This window comes from Octopus bimaculoides, chromosome 8, assembly GCF_001194135.2.
Source record: "Octopus bimaculoides isolate UCB-OBI-ISO-001 chromosome 8, ASM119413v2, whole genome shotgun sequence".
NCBI lineage: Eukaryota > Metazoa > Mollusca > Cephalopoda > Octopoda > Octopodidae > Octopus > Octopus bimaculoides.
This window is the reverse complement of record NC_068988.1, coordinates 50,363,998-50,383,363: the sequence shown is the minus strand read 5'-3', so window position 1 is coordinate 50,383,363 and position 19,366 is coordinate 50,363,998. Positions and strand designations below refer to the sequence as shown.

At 33.8% G+C, this 19,366-nt stretch overlaps 1 protein-coding gene across 7 annotated transcripts in view; it reads right to left on the bottom strand.

Annotated features, from left to right (window-relative positions):
* Positions 1–19,366, bottom strand: part of LOC106880564 (adhesion G protein-coupled receptor L2) — a 472,327-nt gene that overhangs the window by 46,884 nt on the left and 406,077 nt on the right. For 6 of the 7 annotated variants that reach the window (XM_052970092.1, XM_052970094.1, XM_052970095.1 and 3 more), the window contains 11 exons: positions 14,653–14,733; positions 13,631–13,822; positions 11,880–12,254; positions 10,617–10,738; positions 9,305–9,487; positions 7,283–7,466; positions 6,531–6,662; positions 5,386–5,753; positions 4,886–4,932; positions 4,538–4,664; positions 2,624–2,727 (listed from right to left, as the gene is read on the bottom strand). In XM_052970092.1, coding sequence (XP_052826052.1) covers positions 2,624–2,727; positions 4,538–4,664; positions 4,886–4,932; positions 5,386–5,753; positions 6,531–6,662; positions 7,283–7,466; positions 9,305–9,487; positions 10,617–10,738; positions 11,880–12,254; positions 13,631–13,822; positions 14,653–14,733 — 1,915 coding nt within the window. The remainder of the gene's footprint in view (positions 1–2,623; positions 2,728–4,537; positions 4,665–4,885; positions 4,933–5,385; positions 5,754–6,530; positions 6,663–7,282; positions 7,467–9,304; positions 9,488–10,616; positions 10,739–11,879; positions 12,255–13,630; positions 13,823–14,652; positions 14,734–19,366) is intronic. The other variant, XM_052970097.1, reaches the window with a different exon arrangement.

Genomic DNA, 19,366 nt, shown 5'->3' with positions numbered 1-19,366 from the left:
ACATATATATATATATACATGCATATATATACATGTATATATACATATATACACACATGTATATGTACATATATATACACATATACACACACATGTATATATACATATGTATATGTATGTATATATACATATATGGATAGATATAAATATGTGTATATATATATATACATATATATAAATATGTGTGTATATATATATATATATATATACATATATATATACATATATATATATATATATACATATACACACACACACATATTCTAACAAATAATATACCCATTTGCATCAATGAGAAGCTAACATCTTTTTAGTACTTCACTGATACACTGGATAAAACCGTGGAACTTGGTTGCTAATATCCCTCCAAGAGGTATATATCCATGCAATAATAAATAAATATATATATATATATATATATATATATATATATATATATATATATATATATATATATATAGATACACACACACACATACATGCAAATGCATATATATATATATATATATATATATGCATGTAAATACATATATGTGTATGCATACACATACAGAGGAGGGCAAGTCAGAAAGTGGTGTAATTTTTATTTGCATTATTTTCTGGCTCATACACACACGCGTGTACAGATACATTCATACATATATATACACGTTTGTATACATATATGCACACACTGTCATTGTTTTAACATCAATTTTTCTATGTTTGCATGGTTCAGACAAAACTTGTTGAGGTTTATTCTCTATAGCCAGACACCCTCCCTGTTGCCAACCATTACTTATTTCCAAGTAGTGTTATATTTCCCCATGGTTGGACATTTTTTCACAGAAGACTGTAAAGGAAGGACACCACTTGTATGATGACAGCATACATCTACAAGTAACACATGATGTCAAGACAAAGAAACAAACTCATACACATTGCGCACACACACACACACACACACAATGAGCTTTTTTTAAAGTTACTGTCTACCAAATCCACTCACAAGGTTTCGTTTGGCCCAGAGCTATTGCACAGTGGCACTTACCTTCTTATTCACATAATTATCCTCCTTTATCTATCTATCAATCTCTCCCTTATAAAAGTGTGTGTGCATGTGTGTTTCTGGTCTAAAGATCTTTGACAACTTACAAAAATACTTTGAAATAAGCATACACTCATAAGGTATCATTTCACTTATAGAACATAGAAAATTTATTAAGTTCTTTACTGAGTTGTAGTTTTTCTTCAATTTTGGGGAATTACAGAAGGTGTGTGTGTTTATGCAAATATTGTAACAAGCCCACAAGATATTATTTTACAAAGCTAATATCAATTACCTGCCTTTAAGTATCTAATTCCTTATTGTGGTTGAGGGTCATCCTTGTCATAAATAACAGACTACCGAATATACACACAAACACGTTTCACCCCCGACACCCACTGAATTTCTACGATCAACTAGAATCTGAAATGATTTCAAATACCATAAATTCATTTATAAATGTATATAAATCAATAAAAATATACGTATCCAGACTGAGACACACGCATTTACATACAAAATTTGGTGTGGTTCCCTATTACCATTATATATAGACATCTACTGAGTCTGATTTGCCCAAAATATGAAGTCTAAGTTCAGGAGACTTGCAATTTGGACGTAGAAAATGAAATAAACAAAAATTATTTATTCAGACTCACAAGCTCATTGTAAGATAGGTTTTGTAGATGCATGTGAGTGTGTATGTGTATACAATTGACAACTACTTTATCTAAATTACCTAGTAATTTTACCAATAAGTAAGCTTCTCTTTTCTTATATAATATAGTACATATATTAATATATATTCACACACACACACACACATCTATATATATACATATATCTGTAAAGGTGTGTATGTATGTGTGTGCATGCATTGTTTTAATTTGCCTCTAACGTACCCTGAATTTAAATTTAACAATATATTGCAACAATTTAGACTAACCTTCTACAATTTTGACTGTGTAGCAATTTAAGCAATCTTTCTACAAACCCCTCATGTTGTTCGTGGGGCCCCCTTCTTTATACATTATTTTATTTTCACTTATATATATATATATATATATATATAGTATTAGGGAAAAGAACCAAGTTTCAAGAACTCATCGATATTTATGATATTTACATTGTTTTATATTATACTCATTTATTGTGCTTTTAATTATTAATTTTTCTATATGTGATAGTGGATTTTCATCGATGAGTTCTTGAAACTTGGTTCTTTTCCCTAACACTATATATTTTTATATATATTATAATCTATAAAGCTCAATTTAATTTGAATTTTTTATAAATTGATTTTAATTGAGTTTTTACCTGTAATTTTGGATTTTGTCCCTAATATTATTATATATATATATATATATATATATGTATGTATATCTTTATTGTTTTGTGCATGGTCATGAGAGATAGGACAGGAGAAGGATGAGGGAAGGATTTAAGTGAACATTTTAGAAGTAGAGATACAACCTTTTGATTAGTGTTGTGGGGGGAGAAGATTGTGAGGTGGTTAATTAAAGCAGGTGATTTGGTGGGTAAACACTACTGAGAAAGGAAGCCATACAAGAAGTGGAGTGAGAGGGATCAACTTACCTAAAGTAGCTGAACGTTACAAAACAGCAGAAGAGGCCGATAATGGAGAGAATACAGCCAACGAAAGTGATAATGTACAGGGCATCAACATGTGGGCCTGGGGGCTGGAAAAAAAAAAAAAATAAAAATAAAAATATTATTGAGAATGGTGCTGGCAGTATTAATAACAAAGATAATTACAATGATGATCATGATGATGATGGTAGTGATGGTGTTGATACTGCTAATGTAACAGCTTTGATAACATTAAAGAGAGAAACAAAAACAAAAATTACTACTACTACCACCACTACAGCTATAACTACAACTGCAATTACAACAGCAACAACAACAACAAAAGTCACAACCACAACAGTCATAACAAACATACATAGCAACAACAGATATGTCTGCAACAATAAACAACTAAAACAACAGCAATATTAGTTTGGTTTGATAAACAACAAAGCTCAGTTCAATTTTTACATAGTCGTGTTATATATTTCATATACAGACCGAAAGATGAAGTGTAATCCAGAAGTTAAACAGTTATACTGCATCAATTTTACTATTTATCCCAATACAACTTAGGAACAAAACAAACTTATTGAAAAGAACAATATCAGTGTTTGGCATTGTTCTCTCTTTTTTTTTTCTTTTTCAATGACAAGAATAAAATTTAATAATTACTATTAAAATTCTGCATAAAGGTGACTGAAATAACACAGTACCATATTTTAACATGTATAAGGAACCCTTAACTTTGGAGTATTAAAATTTGGGAAAACGGTTTTGTAAGGGATTATAACACTATCCATGTATAAGAAACTCCCATATTTTTTTTAATGCAATTTTTGACAAAAAAGGGTTCCTTATACACGTTAAAATAGGGTATATTATGTTACTGGTACTAATGCTATTGACATTGGAGGGATTTTAATCAAGAAAAAGATATTAAAAATACAATAAACAAAGTTGATCTTGTCAGAATTTGAAGTCAGAATGTATTTAAACAGCTGCAAGAAATGCTGCTAAGAATTTTTCTCAATGTACTAAAGATTTTACCAGCATTCCACCCTAATAGTAATAATCCTTTCTACTAAAGGCACAAGGCCTGAAATTTGGCGGGAAGGTACAGTGTTTCACTGGTACTTAATTTATCGACCCTGAAAGGATGAAAAGCAAAGTCGACCTCGGAGGAATTTGAACTCAGAATGTAAATACCACTAAGTATTTTGTCCAGTGTGCTAACAATTTTGTCATCATGCCACCTTAATAATAATAATCCTTTCTGCTGGAGGCACAAGGCTTCAAGTTTGTCGGGAGGGAACTTGTCAATTACATTAACCCCAAGGTTTCACTGGTACTTAATTTATTGTCCCTGAAAAGATGAAAGGCAAAGTCAACCTTAGCAGAATTTATTATAATAATAATCCTTTCTAATGGAGGCACAAGGCCTCAAATTTGTGGGGAAGGGACTAGTCAATTACACTGACCCAGTGTTTCGCTGGTACTCAATTTATTGACCCCCAAAAGGATGAAAGGCAAAATCGACCTTGGCGGAATTTGAACTTTAAACGTAGAGACAAATGAAATACTGCTAAACATTTCGTCCAGCATGCTAACAATTCTGCCAGCTTCCTGCCTCAATAATAACGATAATTATAATAATAATGGGATGAATGGCAAAGCTGATCTCAGCAGGATTTGAATACAGTATGTAAAGAGCTGGAAGAGATATTGCAAGTCAATTTTGTGTGACACTCCAAAGCTCTATAAAAATTTTAACATGGGCACGAGGTGGAAAATTCGAAGAGGGAGGTTAGTCAATTAATACTTTATTCTAAAGATGACCTTGGCTTTCTAAAGTCAGAATGTAAAGAAGCAGAAGGAAAACCACTTAAAAAACAACAATATTATAACTGATGATGTCACCTTGGTGCCAATGAAGTCCATAAGTACAGCAAAGCTAGTTAGATGGTTACATTTACAAGCTGTGTGGGTCATATTGGTGGACAAAAGCTGACAGCCTTTTCTGGACCAACGGCCATCCATGTTTCGCCTGTCAAAGAAAAGCAGAAAGCTCAGCAAAATTATAGGATAAAGAAAAGACATTAAAGCACATACATAGAGAGATACATATGTAGAGAATCATAGATACAATATCAGTAAACACATGATTACATTTACAATAACACAACAACATATTCATAAAAATGCCCTAACAAATATATCAATAAAATAGGTAAATACACACGTAACATACATAACAGATCAACTTACACTGTATAATTCCAAAATACACATTTTGCATTCCGTGGGTCTTGATCCTAGAAAAGAAGAAATAGGAGATATTTTAAGAGATCCTTTCGATGCCCAGTAAAGTTATTTAGACTTACAAGTTTATGATACATGCATACAGAAAGACTGTAACTAAACACATTGACTATATTCACACAATAAAATAGTATATACACAACAACAAGGATGGCCAGTTTTCTCTGTTGCTGTGTGTGCTATATAAAGGATTATGAGAGACTGATACCTGTCAAAACCAAGGTGCCATGCAGTGGGATTGAACCTGAAACCATGTGGTTGGGAAGCAAACTTCTTAACCACACAGCCATACCTGCACCTATAAATGATATGTAATGCTTAAAATTTCTTTCATGACATACACTGATACCGTGGAATGTGTATAATTTGGCCAAAACAAAACATGATTTTCACATTATGAAATGAAACCTTAACCAATATTAGAACTACTTTACTTAGATGCTTACCACGAGATGCTTCAATACAAAAACCACTGGCTTTTCTAACTGTGTATTTTGTCGGTTGTCAATGGTGACAGACAAAATTCGGGTGTTGATTTTCTGTGGGGCTTGTATTTCTGTTTCAACTGTTTCTTGGTCACTATCTGTCTCTTGTAGTTGGATATCAAGCTGAGGGGATTCTTTGAATTTCTTGTTGTGTACACGGGTTTCAACATGGACAGATTCTTTCTTGTCCACCACATCATCATCATCACCACCATCATCACCATCACCAGCTCCTTGTTTTTTGTCAGTTTCCATTACATCTTCATCTAACTCATTGTTGAGCAAATCATCAAGGTTCTTATACACCATATAGACAGCACGATACAAACCTGCAAAAACAAAGAAGAGACATTAAATAAGATGCAAGGGATATATATAATAAACCTTAAAATTCCCACTTGAAATAATTTACTCTGTAACCCTTAGTAGCATGAAAATGTGAATACAGGTAAGCTCTTACCAACACACACACACGTGTGTGTGTATATCATCATCATCATCATCATCATCATCGTTTAACGTTCGCTTTCCATGCTAGCATGGGGACTGGTGCAACCGGATGGCTACACCAGGCTCCAATCTAATTTGGCAGAGTTTCTACAGCTGGATGCCCTTCCTAACGCCAACCACTCAGAGAGTGTAGTGGGTGCTTTTACGTGTCATATATATAGTACATAGATAAGAATTGGATATTCTCTGTATCGAATACACCTAATAGTGCTCAAGAGGTTTCAACTTGATCAGGTAGAGGAATGAATATAAGGATAAGCAAGTTAGGCAGATCAATATACAAAGAATATTTAATACATCAAATACATTTTTTGTATTTAATGTATTGAACATTCTTTGTGTATCAACTTGCCTAACTTGCTTATCCTTTGGTGTTAGGAAGGGCATCCAGCCTAAAATCCCTGCCAAAACAGACACAGTATCCTTGGGTAGATTTTCTACCTGGATGGCTCCTGTCAAATGTCCTACCCATGCGTACATGGAAGATGATGATGATGATAGAATATATATATATATACGGATGAGAGAGAGAGAGAGAGGAGATGAGATGAGGTAAAAGAAACAAATATAAACAAACACATGAAAAGAAAACTTACCTCCATGAGAATATTTCATTAAATTTTCCTTTGGTATAACAATGTAGTCTTCAACGGAACGAAAATACTGACTGGAAGGCATTTTAACATCTTGTAGGTGCTGTGTAATTTCTGCAACCTTTATTTCGAGGTCTGTAAGAACATTTAGGCAAAATTGCACTCCCAAAATCACAGTACAAACACTTTTTTATGAATTCGTGTGTAATTTACAACAAAATATAATAAATACCAACACATGCACACAAACAGCTTGATAGACTATACACACACACACACAAACACTAACAATATTTTAACATCAGAGTTTCCACAGTGGTATGGACTGGTCTGCCATACAGTTTATTGTCACTAGTTTCAATCTTCCATCATTTCTTCTGTGAAGTCTGTGTCCTAAGACCCCCACCTTACAACTTATGTCCTCTTCTAAGGGTACTATTTTCCAACAGCAGCGCTTATCACCCATTCCAAATCTTCATATTGGGGCATTCATCTCCCATGTATATGTCAGCGGATGCCTATCATACAGTTTTCATTCATCATGTGTGATCATCTTTTCAAGCTGGTTAATATTATATGCAATATATTACATTATCAGTGAATATCTCACAAATGACAGTACAAACAGAAGTCAGGATTCGTGTATTGAAATTACAAAAAATCATGCACTATAGACATTATTGCATTTGCCATGTTTGAATTTAACTGTATGGATTATTCTTTGTTTTTTTTGTTGTTTTTTTAAATGTGCTTACCAATATTATCTGTAGCTATCTCTATTTGAGATTGCATGGTCAGCAGTGAAGCCATTTTAAAAGCTGTTGTCTTCATAGTGTAAGCCAAATTTGTTGCTACACTGGAACGTTCAAATGGTGGCATTTCTTCCCATCCTCCTTTCTGGTTTTCCTGTAGCATAGTACTGCCGACACTGAGGAATCCCTGTAGAGTAAATAATTTGTCAAAATTTTTAGCACAAAACATCTTTATCAATCAAGAGTAAGAAAAGCCATATAACGTATAAAAAAAAGAAGAGAAAAGCAAGAAAGATTTCAAAAGAATGAATAGAAAGATTGACTTTAATGGGAATTGAACTCAGGACTCAAAGAATTGAAACTAAAAGCTGTAGTATCTTCGATCCAGTCCTCTACCATTTTTGTCAACTCACTCATTTAGGGTATAGTTAATTTAACTGACTCCTGATCATTCTGAATTATATTATCATCCCTAGAAAGATGAAAAGCAAGGCTGATTGATCCATGAGGTATTTGAATTCAGAATATAGGAGGACGAAAGTAAACATGGTAAAGAATTTGGTCCAATGCTTTGATATTTCCATCATTTTGTATACATCTAGAGAAATGTACTACTACTACTACTACTAACCATTAAAGTGAGAAGAGGAGTGGACCCTGTTGCCACTGTTGTGTAACCCAAAAGGTGATAAATCGAAAAGTCATAAGAGCATAAAACAAAATACCTGGTAGTATTTGTTCCAGCTCCCTGCATTCTGAGGTCAAATCACACCAAAGTTAACTTAGCTTTCATCATTTTAGGGTTGATAAAATAAATTGAACAGTTGGGAAGCACTGGATCAATGGCGGGTGAGAGCACTGGACAAGAAACCTTGCAATATTTTGTCCCTGCTCTTTGCATTCTGAATTACTGGATGGTAGATGTAATTTGTCATCTTAACTATCACTTGCTACTTGGGTGCCTTTAGTAGACTCAGTGTTTTAAGTATTCAGGCATCTTAGAGGTGAGATAAAAAATGGAGACGTGCTGCTGCAGTGTACTGCTGCATCCACTGTTTGTTGGTATTTGGGTTGTCCCAGTCAGTCCCCCTCTCTGTAAGATAGTTCCTAGCCCACTGTGACCATGTAGCATGTGGCCAACCAACATGAGCCATCATCACCCCAACCAGATCCTCAAGAGAAAAGAACATGATATGCAGGTTCCAACTTCTTAATGCAAGCAACATGACCAAACTGATATCTGAGAAGGAAAAGAAAGGTTCAAGTCTGCAGGTCTCCTCCCAGACTTGCTCTATTGTTGTGAGACTTGGAGACTGTCTGGGCTCTTAATATACTCAGAAACTGGGATACGTCCTGTTGCTTGTGTGATTCAGGAGTATCAGTTCAGACTGTTTGGTCATCTCAGAGGCATTGTAAAAAATAAAAAGCTGAACATACTGCTCATCTCATTCCTCCCCAACGAAGCAGTTAAAAAAGTAGTTCTGATTGAATAAGACCTATGATACATATGCAGTGAGCTGAATGACTAGACATGATCCAAAGATCCACAGTTCTGGTATATGATGTTGTACAGGCTAATATACAATAGTTTAGTGTAGAGGACAAGGGCAGTGTAATAGTCTATGCCTGCTGCTTATTTTATATCTCACTGTCATTCAAGCATACTAAGGTTGAATAAAGTAATGTGCTTTGCTGAGATACAAATACCATATTTGATATAAAGTTTGTAAGCATGACTCTCAGTAGTCCACCACCTAAATCATACATACAAACTTGTATGGCAGTCAATATAAAAGTAAGAAGGCAATATTGTTTAACCCTATAGCATTTAAACTAGTCAGATCCAGCTCAAATATTCTACCTGCCATATGCTCAAATTGACCAGATCTAGCCCCTCACACCTACCCCCAAAATGTCACTCTAAAAATTAATAACATCACTGAAATCTCAAAGCTAAGAGAAAATAAACGATTAACACAAAACAATGTGAATAAATGAGCATTATATTGTTAAAAGATTAATTACCTCAGTAAAATTTGTCACCAGTTTCATTTTATGCTTCGTATGCTCAACTTCTCTCTGTAGTATTCTGGTAAGGCCTGGAATAATCTCTTTCGTAGTTTTTATAATATCACCAGAACCAAGATAAGAAGCTTTCATATGTTTTGAAAGGTTGCCCATGGATGTTTGAGGTTGAGTACCATTTACCTAAAAACAAAAAAGATTTAAAATTAAAATTTAAATAAAATTAAATTAAAACCAAATGAAAGTGAGTGCCAGGACAATGTAATGTTTTCTGAAGCTAGATTGACTATTTGACTATACTTTTTTTCTTTTTTACTTGTTTCAGTCATTTGACTGCAGCCATGCTGGAGCACCGCCTTTAGTCAAGCAAATCGACCCCATGACTTATTCCTTGGATGCCTAGTACTTATTCTATTGGTCTCTTTTGCCGAACCGCTAAGTTACGAGGACGTAAACACACCACCATCGGTTGTCAAGCGACGTTAAGGGGACAAACACAGACACACAGACATACACACACACGACGGACTTCTTTCAGTTTCCATCTACCAAATCCACTCACAAGGCTTTGGTCGGCCCGAGGCTATAGTAGAAGACACTTGCCCAAGGTGCCATGCAGTGGGAATGAACCCAGAACCATGTGGTTGGTAAACAAGCTATTTACCACACAGCCACTCCTATGCCTATAATGAAGTTCTTTAAATTTCATAGAAGCAGACTTCAACAATTCCTTAATTTCAGCCTGCGATATGACTGTTTTATCTATCTGTCTGTGTCTATTTATCTCACTGTCTGTCTCTCCTGCATGTGTTGTGTACATGTGCTTGCATATATGTATGTGTGTGCACACACGATTGCATGTATATACATCAGTATTACTACTGTTTCAATAGCTTTGGTCAGATAGGCATAGAAAGGACAAGTTTGATATGGATTAATGTTGATTTTCAAGCACAGTTTGGAAGTAGAAGCAAAAAAAGCGTCTATGTTACACAGGTATAAGCAAGTGTTAATGTGGACAAATAGGTTGAAGAAGAAGAGTGTGGGAGAGGAGTTGTTATTCTGTGTATGCATAGGTGTGTTTCTATACATAAAAACACACATTTGCAAAGAAAGTGGATCAAAATGTGTATCTTGAACAGGATTAGAAAGTGGGTCTTTTATGTTAGTACAAGATGATGGGTTAGGTGAAATTAATAGTTGAGTTCACATATTAGTGTTGAGGAGAGAAAAGCAGATGCTTGTGAGTATGTCAGTGCGCAAGAGCATGCATGTTAGATAGATTTAAATAAAAACCTGAAGTTTCACGTACATCAGATTTTAACGTGTCACGTACATTATTTGCAATATCTTGCAGCCATGGTGCCACACAATCAGTGTAGTTAGGAGCTGGTCGAATCCAATGACTTTCCCCACATTGCCATCTAGCGATTCCTATGAGAAACAATTAAAAATATTAACATATATATACATATATATTTTACAAGTATCATTAAAATATTTACCGTTCTTTCCTGTTGTGTAAAACTTCTTAAAATTCTTTCAATGTGATGCAAAAAGAACCAGATTTTGTTTCTTTTCCATCACATTGTTCAGGATTAGTGAATAGATTTAATTTTATTGATATCCCCACAGATGCTTTACCATCATAATGTCCACAGTAATATACAAAAAAGTTCACAAACTAGTTACTCTTGTAAATATATTGTTGTATAATAATAACAATAACTCCCACAGGGATTTTCATCTATCTGAACAGCATGTATGATTTTGGAAAACTGCTCATTGTTGCTGCTTAAGCAATGAACTGTACTAAATGAATATACAGGTATATCTCAGCTTACGTTGTTTTGAGTTGGGGTTTTTTTCTGATTTTTTTTTTTTTTTTTAACTTATGTCACTTTGTTCTACAGAAAGTAATAGAAAAAGTAAACCTAAATTTCAGTTGATTTATCTGATTTAACCTGACTCATTGAACATATTTAAAAGTGTAAAAATGAAAAAAAAAAAAAAAATCTAAAAACTAATACTGAAGTAGAAAATCAAATAAAACACGTGAAAATATGTACAAAACATTCATTAAAAACATATAAAAGAACATTTTTAAAATGTCTTTCCCCTGTCATATCATTTTTCAAGTTAAGTTGTATATCTTGGAACCTAACACCAACGTAAGTTGAAGTGAGCCTGTACAAATAATGAAGAGGTTTTTAAAACACACCAATTGCTGTTGTGTAATTCTCAGTCAGTTTTTGAGTAAATCAAATTGATAGTAAGTAGCACTAGAGACGTAGCCATTTCTATCCTAAAAGGTACGGATTCTGGGGGCTACTTTAACATTTTATAAAAGATTTAACAAGTGTAATTGTAAATGTGTTAATAAACACATTACATCAGCCAGACAGTTTTTATATTGCTGGTTGCTTAAAGTGAAATGCTGCATTGACATCTAAAAATTTAGAGTGGACATATTTGAAAACTTAATATACAGTAGAATATTTAGTAATTATGACATGACTGCTAAATTGAGAAAGTGGATAGAAGTTTCCTCATGAGAATAAGAACAATAGCTCACCAACTTTAACCCCTGGGCAAGGTCGTTCACTCACAACCCCAGAATGCACAGTAGGCCACCATATTCCATCAACAGTTTTCTCTGGGCACTTTTTGGCTCGATATGTTGTAGAAATTAGTCTGTATGGTGTAGTAGTTTGGGTCGTGACGCTTTTCGTTCTTATATTATACTTGCGGCTGGTACTCTTTGGTCTTGGGGTTGTTGTTGATCGAGTTGTAGTGGTAGTAGTTCTTTTTGTTGTCGTGGAACTTACAGTGGACGGTTCTGGACGCTTTTTTGTAGTATGTACAGGAATTGGTCTTCTAGTGGTGGTAGTTGTTGTGGTTGATGGAACGGTGGTAGTTTCGGGTAAATGTGGGGGTCTATGTGATGACGCTAAAAAAGAAAATGTATTGGTGGAAAGAATAAGTTATTTCCCTTAGATCATCCAAGGGAGACAACTCATATCTCTATGAACACTGAAGCAGTGATTATCCAACAGGACGACAATAAAAATAGACAGCATGGCCTAAAACACTTGATTACATACAATGTGATAAAACATTTAAAATACCTTCCAAACATTACATAAAAGTAGCGTCTGTCATTTCCTCTGCAGGGATGATTGAAAAAAAAAAACACAAACTTTGTATAACATATCATGATCGCTGTGACGAGTTTAATCTCAATTTATTACAATGACCGCATAGGTTTAAACAGAAATAATTAACAATGGCTGTAGATGGGTTTCACTTCATAATCTTTAATTCCCAATGCATCATCATAATCTATAGTTTAGACATTTATTTCCTCAACTATTGATGTTAGATACCTCTTCCATTACACTTTCTTTAATACCACTATTAGTCATTTAAAACCAATGCATTATTTTAATGCTGCATAGATGTATACATAGAAACTACCATGAACATCAATATTATCTAACATTATCAGTGAACATTCTGTACAAATACCACCCCAAATACAAGTTATCTATATTACTGTCACCTTAAAAACTTCAAGTGTTTTGAGACTACAGTAACTAGTTTAAAGCTCAGAGAATTCTATTTAATTCAATCCTAGGAGAGGAGACTGTATCAATATAGACATTTGATCCAAATAGATTGTGAATACTGAGGGGAAAATGTGTGTGTTGTGTGTGTAGTGCACTTACAGTATGGAAACAATGAAGCTGAGATCTCCGGTTACTGATAGAGGAGATGACAAAAGACTGGACTTGAGCAGGTAATATGGTGTATAGCAAACCTACCAAACTGATACTAGTATGGATAAGCAGAAATTAAATTTTGAGGAACTTATGCAGCTGGACTTAGTTCTCTTCTACCTGTGTCAAAAATAAGTGGGTTGTTGTAATTGTAAATCTATTTTGGTACATTGTCACGATTTAATTCAGAATGGTGGAGTTAAAATTCTACTTGGGATGATTTTGTTTTTCATTCCACCAAGGTTGATGAAATAAGTACCAACAATTGAACCAATCAAAAATATTTCTTGTAGACAAATGTGTGGGTACATCACAATGGTAGAAATCATCACAAATTAAGTGATACATCTTAACTAATTTTAATAATATTATTCCTGGTATCGTTGTTGTTGTTGTTATTGCAGCTCGGGCAAGAAAACACATATGACTTCTATGGAATAATAGAATTGAAATGACTGTGTGTAACATGAAGGATACAAACAATGGGATAACCATTGATTTAGAATATAATTCCCCAGCTTTGTAAATGAGTGAACGATAAACTTACATGTGATATTGAGTGTAATTTTGGACTGGAAAGACTTTGTTCCAAGTGTGATAGTACAGCAGTAAATGCCAGCATCTTTCAAAGATGCTTTCTGTATAATGAGTTTATTTCTTTCAATTTTGGCTCTATTCGGTAGTTTTCCATCAACTTTAGACCATTTGATTCTTGCTAGGAGCTGTATAGCAGAGTCACCTAAGGAAGAAAACAGACAACAATAACAATTAATGAATTGTCACTAGGGAGTTTATGAGATTTATCTTTGGAATATTTCCACTGGCAACAAGATTCTAAATTAAAATTGCCAATCCCTCAATTTTACAAAAATAACTGTTTGGTTTTATTTCAACAGTATCAATCAATCAACATGTGATCAACATTTTTGACTTTGGGAGAGAGAACCTTCAGAACATAGAAGATTTAACCCTTTAGCATTTAAACCAACCATATCCAGCCCAAATTTTTTAACTGTTTTATATTCAAACCGACCAGATACAGCCTCTCACACCTACACTACAACGTCATTTAAAAAAATAAACAATTACATCATAGAAATCTCAAAGGTATGAGGCAATGCCTGATTAATTCAAAACTACCTGAATAAATAAACATTACATTTGACAGAATAATCTGAATTTGGCGTTAGGAAGGGCATCCAACTGTAGAAACTCTGCCAAATCAGATTGGAGGCTGGTGTTGCCATCCGGTTTCACCAGTCCTCAGTCAAATCGTCCAACCCATGCTAGCATGGAAAGCAGACGTTAAACGATGATGATGATGATGATGATGAAGGAGTTGAGCAAAGCAATGGTATCTAGTAAACCACTCAAGAAATTTTGTTGTTTTATTGCCTACTAATTCAGTTAGATTAACTGAGAGACTGACAGATAGTATCTTAATTGTTCATTCTCCAGTCAGTAAGCAACAGCTTTGGATCTAAGTATTAAAAGGGAGGGGGAAAGGCATCATAACAAAATAATATACATTATTAGAAAGTATTGGAAAAATTTCCTTATGTGACATACCAAACTCTTCTTTTGAGCACATTAGCTCTACTGTATCACCGACTTTAGCCACCTGAGATTTTGGAAATGTTGGGGCAGAGTCTAGAAAACAAAGAAGAGAGATGTGGATAATTGGAAATGAAACATGCAAGTCAGATGATAAAACATGATTAATTTACAAATCTAATAGATTACCGAGAAAAAAAATAAACCAAAACAAACATTGGTTTAAAAAAAATTATTAATAAATTAATTTCATAACATAATTAAAAATACATGGAAAAGTATTTGGAAATAATTTAAGATGTAATGTTTTCATATTTAGAAGCTGTTTAATTACTATCTAATAAGCAGAAACCAAAAAAATTTGAAGTTAATAATATGTTACAGTATACAGAAATTTAAATGATATTTTCAAGTTAAATTCTGAGAAATTATTGGCAGTGACCATAATACTATGCAGAATTCTTTGGGGGCTGTTTTGGAGGAGTCTTCAGTAATACAACTTCAATTTCTCTGTTTACTCCACTACATGTTTGTAAAGGATATGCTGTGCTTTTGAGGACTGCAGGCTTAGAATAGGGTCACTCAACTCCATTGTTTGCAAAAGTTTAGATAAAACTCATCTGTTCTTACCTCAACTTGCGAAACGAAATGTTAGACTATACAGATCAATAAATAATTGATTAAACTTTATATAAAATGGAATTATTTCATGTGTCATGAGAAGAAGAGAATTCTAATGGTTTGGAGAAGGAACGAGAAATGAGAACTTTATTCAGCAAATGTTTTCTAACCGATAAACAGCATCTCCAGTCATATGTGTTCAACCTGAGTTTAGAATTGAAGAGCTGTACAACAATTAATAGAAATACAATAAATACTTTCTGCTCCATCTGATTTGATTAATGTAGTAATTTTGTACCAGTCCGAATCATATACAAACATAGATACAAACCTATAAAGGTACCAATAAACCATACATAATAGTGCTAGTAATATTCATTCTCTGGTTCATCAACTGATCAGCTATTATATGTTTATAATTTACTGGCCAATTAACCAGAAATAGATAAGGAAAAAAAAAAGTTAATTTCAATGCTTTCCAGGACAAGAACTGGTTATGGACAGTAATTTGTTATGATTAATTAATAGCTTAGAATATTGGAGGTTACAGTAAAATCAGATTCAAGATAAACAAAACGAAAAATAAAAGCATTTTGCAGAATCTTGTAGAAAGTAATGGTTTTGTAACAATTCCTGAGAATCTTGTGTAAAAAGGTAACAGAGAAGTGAAAATGATGGTAAGCTATTATTACTGTGTTTGTGTCAGACCAAACTAGATAGAGATATGGTTAATATAATATAACTTAAAGGACCTCTGAGCTATTGTGACATGGCTCTGCTGAAATACAACTGCAGCTACACAATAACAAGAAGTATCAGTGTTATTACAATGATAAGAAGTGCATGTAGTGTCTATAGCAAACTAAATTGATTCACATTTGCGAGCTGTCTCAAGAATTGATAGATTGATGTCATGTCATCTCTGACAAACATTGCTAATGGTTCAATCTGTCTATTTATAATGATAGACTTGCTGTGTGACAAGTCCTGCACTCTCTCTCTCTCCTCTTCACTAACTGCAGCAGTTAAGTTTAGCAAGACAACTGAAGGTGATTTGGACAGATATTACAGTATGATGCACAATTTAACCCTATAGAGATGAAAAGGCAGCAACTGATATTAACATTACTTTTCTTTCTATATTGATGTGGGTTGGAAATATCTGTTAATTCAACCATTTGCAAGCACTCTTGTAATATTCTAGGTGGTGAATAGACATTAAGTAAAAAGGAGCCTGGCAATCCTATTGCAGGTGATGCTGTCTATGAGTCTGTGGAGTTGTGAAGATGATGAGGATAAAACTGATGGCAAAGTTAACAGTAATGATATTATTAAGTGTTGACAGCATTTCAAAAGAATGTTTTGATCTACAAAATATTATTACAATAATGATTACAATCAGAAAATTACTTATCTTAATTAAAAATTCTAACAACAAAAGACACATTATGTAAGGCACACAGATAAAAAAGAAACGATTTGAAAAAAAAATCAATAAAGAAAAGAAAAAGCACAACAAAACAAGATAGCATAAAGGAATTCACAATTCAATATCCATTCAATATAATCCATCTTCATAGATTATTTCAAAATCAGAGGACATGCAATAAATAGGAAGGGAAGGTTTTTAAGCAAATCATTTTGTAGGTCTTTTGGTGTGGGAGAAAGGAGAGAATTCAAATACTCTATCAAATAATAAAATCATGCAAATAGATTTTCATACAGGTTTCTTGAAAAGCAAGTATAATGCTATAGCATTTAATTTGTTATGACATTGATACTAAATTCTATAAGGTTTTTGCAGGAATATTTGGATACAATCACTATTTCAGACCTTAATGCTAAATAGGTAAATTATACCGTCAAAGTGTTGGTGAAAACACTCAAAGGTGACCTTCAGACCTAGAAGTTTGTTTTATCCTACTGAATATAAAGCAATTCAATTATATGAAAATATCTCTTTTCCAATTTCACAACCTAGAATAATGTAAAAGTGTGCATGTCTGTCTGTCTGTCTGTCTAGCTATCTTTCTCTCTCTCTCTCTCTACCTATATATATATAATTAAATCAAGGATATAAAATCCTCTTAAAGGGATGTCAGTATCCAAGTTCCCTTTAATTTAATTTCTCAAATTGAATTAATTGGGCAAGGAAACAATTGTAGGTGCTAAGAGAATTTTTTATTTGGAATTAAATACGTTCTAATAAATTGATGTCTATATCTCAATTTATCTGTTTTCTTTTTCTTGTGTGTGTGTGTGTGTGTGTGTGTGTGTATACCTTTTATCCTTTACTTGTTTTAGTTATTAGACTGTGGCCATACTGGAGCACTGCCTTGAAGAGTATTTAGTTGAATGAATCGATTCCAGTACTTAAAAATATTATTGACTACATACTATCAAAGATGTATATACTCCACCACGCTATTGAGGCAACCAGAAAATACACAAAGCTTATACATTAAGTATACGTAGTTAATAATATTTAGATGTATATATATATATATATATATATATATACTCTCAACTCCGTCGGTCACAAATGACCATGGATGCACCTAAGGGGTTCCCCTCCAGGACACAAGTCTGGGCGGAAAGTTGCCTCACCGGCGAATGTACCACCTAGGGTTGTTTTTTTGTATGGAAGACCAGCAGTCACCCATGTATACCAGCCTCTCCTCTCAACACCACCGATGTTATTGAAGAGAAAGGCAAAGGCCGATACAGCTTGGCACCAGTGATGTCACTACCCATTTCTACAGCTGAGGAAACTGAAGCAATGTGAAATAAAGTGTCTTGCTCAAGAATATACCATGCAACCTGGTCTGGGAATCAAACTCACAACCTCATGATTGTAAGCTCAACACACTAACCACTGAGCTATGCACCTTCACTGTATACATATATATATATATATATATATATATATATATATACACACACACACACACATGTAAATACAATTTCAAAGATAGTTGTATTAAGTTTCTACTGGGAAATTGAAACAAAGTTGCTCATTTGACCAGGTTAGTGTGATAGCAATAACATTGTGCCTCAAATTGTCATTTTTGTCTCCAATTGTATTTGTTCAGATGCGTATATCATTAGGTAATGTATGTGTGATGTACAAATTCTGCAAGGAAGAGAGAGAGAGAAATGGAAGGACACTGGTAAGAGTAAGCAGAATTTACACATTCAAAGAAATGGCCTGGAAATGACAGGTGTCATGATCAATGAACTGTAGAAATATATTTATACATGATAAATTGACCAACTGATACAAAAGATTTTGTCTGAATATTTTTCTTTTAATAACTTGAGTTAGATTGTTTCTCTATACACTATATAAAGTTTCACCAAGATGTTGATAGGTCAAGGAATAAAAGATGTTGGCTAGTGTCATCATAATGAAGATTACTACCACCACCTGCTAGCATGTGTATGAAGACTATTACTAATAGTCTTTTATATTTATATATTTCAGCAGCCCAACCCATGCCAGCACAGAAGGTGGATGTTAAATGATGATGATGATGATAATTATATATATATATATATATATATGGAAAGACGATGTGAAATGATGATGATATACATACGTGAAGGTTAACTATTAATGGTTAGCATACCTTTATGAAGATTGATCGGCATGGCTGTGGCTGTAGAATAAAGTTTGCTTCCAATCACATGGTTTCAGGTTCAAGTCCCACTGCAGGACACCTTGGGCAAGTGTCTTCTACTATAGCCCTAGGATAACCAAAACATTGCAAGTGGATTTGGTAGGTGGAGACTGAAAGAAGCCCGTCTTATAGATATGAGAGAGAGGTGGGGGAACATGTGTATGTTTGTGTCGCTTTGTCTCGATATCATGTGAACTTTATAAAAGAATGTCATTTCCAACATTGAGCAAAGCATGTCTGGCTATGGGGAAATATTACTTTGCTTGGAATCAGGTAAGGGTTGGTGACAGGGAGGGTCTCCAACCATAGAAAAATCTGCTTCAGTAAATTAATAATAATAATAATAATCCTTTCAACTATAAGCACAAGGCCCGAAATACTGGGTAAGAGGGCAAGTTGATTACATTGACCCCAGTGTTCAACTGGTA